This window comes from Pyxicephalus adspersus, chromosome 12 (assembly GCF_032062135.1).
Source record: "Pyxicephalus adspersus chromosome 12, UCB_Pads_2.0, whole genome shotgun sequence".
Classification (NCBI taxonomy): Eukaryota; Metazoa; Chordata; class Amphibia; order Anura; family Pyxicephalidae; genus Pyxicephalus; species Pyxicephalus adspersus.
Genome location: NC_092869.1, coordinates 26,566,681 through 26,572,680, shown reverse-complemented (window position 1 = coordinate 26,572,680; position 6,000 = coordinate 26,566,681). Strand labels below are relative to the sequence as shown.

The 6,000-nt window shown below is 36.0% G+C and overlaps 1 protein-coding gene across 1 annotated transcript in view; it reads left to right on the top strand.

Annotated features, from left to right (window-relative positions):
- The window catches only part of DCAF4 (DDB1 and CUL4 associated factor 4), a 17,062-nt gene extending 11,612 nt beyond the window's left edge, over positions 1 to 5,450 (top strand). Inside the window, exons 12-14 of the mRNA XM_072428440.1 lie at positions 1,249 to 1,428; positions 1,558 to 1,672; positions 1,870 to 5,450. Of these exons, the coding sequence (XP_072284541.1) occupies positions 1,249 to 1,428; positions 1,558 to 1,672; positions 1,870 to 2,078 (504 nt within the window). The 3' untranslated portion in view covers positions 2,079 to 5,450. The remainder of the gene's footprint in view (positions 1 to 1,248; positions 1,429 to 1,557; positions 1,673 to 1,869) is intronic.
- The last annotated feature ends 550 nt before the right edge of the window (positions 5,451 to 6,000 follow it).

Genomic DNA, 6,000 nt, shown 5'->3' with positions numbered 1-6,000 from the left:
CTTTTGGTACAGAAATCCAGACCTCAGTGTAACGCTCAGGTGGTTAAAGCAGAAATGAACCCATGCGACTCCCCTATCCACATCCAATGCAGGATGCTGCCATCTTCCTTCCTTCTTCCTCCCAGAGACCATCTTGTCATGCCAGGATGACTTAACTCTATTCCAGTTCATTCATCCTCTTCACACACAAGGGCAGCCGGAATTGATTGAAATAGTTTTTCTTGACTACTAAAGATGGTGCTGCTGCTGCCAGCTCAGCTTTGTCATCAGAAACCTGCATTGATCAGGGAGGTAAGACAAAATATTCCAGAAGGGACTTCACCTGGCCCTTTCTGCAAAAATGGCCTGCCTGATCACGCATTAGTAAAATTGGAACTTTAATTGTAGCATCTTAAAGCAGTAAGTTCAAAATCTTCATCTTCCACCTGTAAACTGAATCAATTTGATTAGTTCCTATGGATTTCTGAACAATTGCTCTAATGAGTGAGCTCCTCCATGTACCTCAGTGTTCTCCCCAGCCCCTTTTAGCTGGACACACCACCCTGGTTTTTGGGTGGTTACTGAAAGTTCAGTTACAATACAGGGGCTGCCTCCCACCTACAAATGTTTTCCCAACCAGCTTAAAAAAATTTCTGAGTTACACTGTACCTGGTAAATTTTTGAATAGTTACTAGCCTTGAAAGTGAAGTGTAATGTTTGATCCAAAGGTAAAGAAAGAAATAGGGGCTAAGTTCTGTAAAAGATATTAAAGAGGTCAACTATTTATCAGCCTTTGGTGTCTCAAGGATATTGCATCCCATCATTTTAGGTACCTTAAGAAGACCCCAGAACTCCGACTCATTAATATGCTATACATGCAGGAGGTTGTTAATCAGTATGTATTTACAATTTTTTTATGTGGTTGCTTTTAATAAATAACTGACAAAAGGTCAAGGATAATGTCAGGTTTTGACAGGTAAACATGCAGATTTGAGACTGAGGAATTTAATGAAAATATAATTTGATACTAGACAAAAGTCGGTACTTCCTTTTGTGCATTATATGGTAAAATAATGTTTCTCCTATAGATTGTTGTACATTGTGAAAAATTTATAGTGGATCTTGTCAGGACAGTAAGAACCAGCACTAATAATCAAAACACACATCTCTGGATATAATGTTGAGCAGTAGTGTGTTACCTTCTTAAAATGTCTTTATATGTTTCTTGAACATACATTTAAAGTAGAGATTGATTTCTTGTAATTTCAGAACTTACTGCTGTATAATGGCTGCCGCTCTGGAGAAGTGTTCTCTATTGATATGCGAGTCCCTGCACTCTCCTCTTCTAACTGGAAAAAGGGAACATCTTTCTTCCAAAACTCTGCCATTACTTGTTTGCGTCTTCTTCAGGATGAAAATTACCTGTTGGCCTCTGATATGTCTGGACAGGTATGTCAGTATCCAATGCTATGAAACAAAGCTTTGTAATATGCAAACAGACATCATAGTTTAAATTATTTACATGTTTTTGTAATGTGTGAGAGTTAATTCAACACACACATCTTTTTGTTTTTATAGATCAAATTGTGGGATATGAGAATGGTAAAAAGTGTACAGCAATATGAGGGACATAACAATAGTTATGCCTATTTACCATTCCATGTTAAAGAAGATGAAGGGCTGCTTGTCGCAGGTATGTATGGAATGTAATGGTAAATTCCTACTAAAATTCCTGTATCAAAAAACTTCCAATGGGGTTAATATTTTTCAAAGGATTTCAAGGGCTGCCTCCTAAATGAATTAAAGTAATTTGTCAAAAATAGTGATTTTAAAAATACATGAGAGGTATATAATGAGATTACTAATGCCTTTGTTTAACTTTTTGTTCAGTTGGCCAGGATTGCTACACAAGAATTTGGAACATGAAAGATTCCAGACTACTCCGGACTATTCCATCTCCACATCCAGCATCCAAGGACACTATACCAAGTGTGGTGTTTTCTTCCCACTTGGGAGGGAAAAGACAAATGGTTCCTGGCCTCCTTATGGCAGTTAAGAAAGACTTGTATCATTTTAGATATAATACAAATAGCGTTTAATAAGGAATATAATGCAAATGTGGACAAGCTACCAGTTACTAGTGCCTTGTCATTTTAATCCATAACACACACACTTAGTACAGCTGTTAAGAAACCTTAATCTTGTATATAATTAAAAATATATTTCTTTACACAAACACATAAAAGGCGACCTAGATGAAGTACAGTAGTGATATTGTTTTTATCAGATGCAAAGTACTCACTACTATTTTAAAGGGAACCTGTGCTGGCCCATGCAGGACAAAGAAACAGGTTCCTTTTATGACTAATTCTTCCCCTAGCTTCTTATACTAACCCTCCTTTCATTCACCTGAGTAAACAGGCACTGGTAATTTTGGGTATTGGGCAACATGTTTTTCATTTCCATATCGCTCATGTGACAAAGTTGCTTTATAGTTGGCCAAGAGGAGAGGGTCCCACATACGTTTTAAGTTCTGACTTTTGGCATTTACCGAATGATGAATTCTCACTCCTATGGGCAAACAGAGTGCAGTGGATATAAAGGAATATAAGGGGGAGGGAAGAAGTTAGCACTAAAGTTGCTGTGCCTTGTCTAGGCACTAGAAGGTATGACCTAATTCCTTGGAAAGCGCATACAGTAAGAGGACTTTTGTGATGTGTGCACATCATTTAAATGTTTCCTCTCAAATCTGTTTTAGACCAAGGTCATATTTTGGGGTTTTGAGGATTTGTTTGTTTATAATAGTAATACTTTTAGTTAACCCCCTAACCGCTAAGCCCGTAATTTCTCGCACTAAATATTTTTGCTCTTTTGGTTAACCCCGTATTTTTTCGCCTACACTAAAATCCCCACTTACCTGGTCCCGCTGTGCTAATCCAGCGTCGGGTCCATGTTCCAGCGTCGTCCTCCAGCGTCGGGTGTCCCTCTCCTTAAAAGAAAAAGCCGGCCGGCTTAGAGGAGAAAGCCAGCTGGCTTTCTTTTCTAAGCCAGCCGGCTTCCTCTCCCTGTCCCTATCCCTGTGCCTGTCACTGTCTAGCGTCGATCGCTGGACAAAAAAAAAAAAAAATACTCACCTTCTCCCTCCGCTCCTCCGGACACGTCTGCCCTCTTCGGTGTCCAGCCGGCGAGTGCAGAGACGATCACCGGGGTTTCCCGGTGACGTCGGCGCGGGAGGGAGGCGGGGCGGCAAATTCAAAATTTTGCATTGAGTTCCTTTGTATTGAACTCAATACAAAAAAGCTGTATTGAGTTCAATACAAAGAAATCCTTATATAATATATATATAATTGTATTATATATATATTATATAAGCTACTGTACATTACATTTTACACTTTTTTTTTAACTTTTTTTAGTTTTTTTTTTAAAGATTTTTTTTTTTTATGTTTTATAAAAAAAAAATTTAATTATTAAATTTATAAAATTTTGGACATATTGTGGTGAGTTATGCGGTAATTCGGTGAATTAGAGCCTACAATCCAAAATAAATTTCCATGCAAAAAATGTAACACTTTTTGCATGGAAGTTTGGAAAGAATTAGAATACCCGGCATTTGCGTACGCGTCCCTCGGCGATTCCTGATGATGCGCGTGCGTGCGCCCGTCGATGAGGGTCGTAGCGGAAAATTCAAATTTTTTGTATTGGATTTAATACAAAGTCCTGTATCCAATCCAATACAAAATAATAGAAAATATATTTATGTGGTTTTGTCTATAGGTATGTGACGGACACTAGGGAGGTGTTTTAGAAAAATATATTACTATACATTATACCGAATTATCGCATTTTCAGTATTTTTCATTTATTTATGTGTTCTTGTTTAAGCTGATTTTTGTGGTTTTTTTTTTTTTTTACATGATTGTGTGTTTCAAACATTTTTTTTATTCATGATATCTACTAGAACCCTATTCGGACATATTTCTGTAAGTTACAGGTCTACAATTTAAAAAAAAAAATTTCATGAAAACCTGTGACGCTTTTGGAACAGAAATCTAGAAATCAGTGTAACGCTCAGGTGGTTAAACATACAGATGCTATGTAAACACGTGTACATTCTCAAAGCAAAAATTATCATCTCAACTGCTGGTTTCTGGTTCTTATTCCATGTGGCATTTTACATTGCTGCAAATGGTAACATGCCAACATTTGGCAGCAATGTAGAATGCCAAAAAGAATGGGCAGCATACACCAGTGAACGAAGTTCTGTGTCAGGCCTAAAACGTATGAATGACAGACAAATTTCCATATTTCTTCAGACTTAGTATGCTGCCTATGTGTACTATATACTGGGACATTTGGCTATGCTAACTGTAAAGGTGTACATCCTTTAATATTGAATCATCCTATCTAAAGGGTCAAAGCATTTCAATTGGACTTTCATGCTGGAATAATGTACCTCAGAAAGTTTCTGACATAATCCTGACAACTCCTCTCCCATCAATGGTAGTTACATTGAAGGGAAGCAGTTCATTTTTGTTTCTCTACCTGTAATTTGTACAACTACATATAAAATTTCAAGTTTTGTGCTCCAAAGTTTACCTGACCTTAAAATATAAAGGCAGAAATGTCTGAGCTGAATATAGTAACAAAATAAGCTTCACCTGACATGTTTCTGAGCAAGAATACAAAACACAAAATATTATGAAACATAGGCAGCCATGGTAGTATATACCAAACTTCCGTTTGTAACCCTTAGCCTAACAGTTTATTTAATGACTGTAAAGTTTTTCATACAACTGGTACTTTTCATCATCTTAGTTTGCACAGGCTGTAGCTTCAGATGTAAATTAGGCTTGATGAAGAATAAATGATGTGTCAATAACTAAAAGTGAGCAAATGTATTCCAAATTGCCTAATTATCTCTGGTAGCTATGTTAGGTGAATCAAAAATGAAAGGTATCAAAACTTCATCAAGCATTAGGCATTTTTTATAGATTCCTGGTTTGGAAGGTAAAAAGTAAAACGAGATTTTATATAAAAATGAAAACCAAAGATATATATGTGCTAAAGCTTTCTTATCTTTATCTTATTTTTTCTCCTGTCAATTTCCTCTAAATTTGCTCATAATTTTTAATTAACATTTGTTTATACATATAGCATTTACTATTTTGACAGCTGTGCACTTTGACGAATAGCCACTAGCAGAACAAGTTATTGTTTTAATAGGAACTTAAAGGAAAGATTTGAACACTTCGGTAACTTGCAGAGGAATTGATAGAGGGATGATTTCTAAATAGAGCCCTTTTACTTTGCTGTATTGTTTTTTTTTTTCCTGGTGGGATTGTGCAAAGGTAAAATTCTGTCAAGAGCTGCAATAACTATTTATGTTTTAGATTGTAAATTATGCTAATGTTTGGATTTGTTTTTACTTTTTTTTTGTTTTACAAATAAACAACTCACATTTGATTGAGCCTTATGCTGAAAGTAAGGGCATACTTATTTTTATAGGAAAACCTGTACATATTTTATTAAACCCAAGGTATTTATTTAAAATTGAGTCTTAACCTGTTACATGGTTAAAGTTGCCATAAATGTCAATTAGCAATGTGCATACATTTTAAATTATTTTTCTATTTAAATGTAACAAGTGGCAATTAGCATGAAATGCTATGCTGTAACAAAGAGATTCTTCTCAGACATTAGGATTTGGTTTATGGAAGATATCTTTTGAGGAAATCTTAACTTAAACTGTTGATTATAAAAAAAGAAAACAGGGATCCTGTCAGCTGCAGCTGTATGCTTTTCACAAGACTACACAGCTAGACAAAAAAGGCATTGATACTTGCAAGGGAGAACCTACTTGAATCAAAATACCCTCATTCACTACAAAATATAATTGTAAATGGCATAATGAATTAGCATACTAAAACAAAGCAACCCATTTAGTTATCTGTTCTGAACCTTATTAGAGGTACAGGTAGTCCCTGGGTTACATACGAGATGGGGACTGTAGGTTTGTTC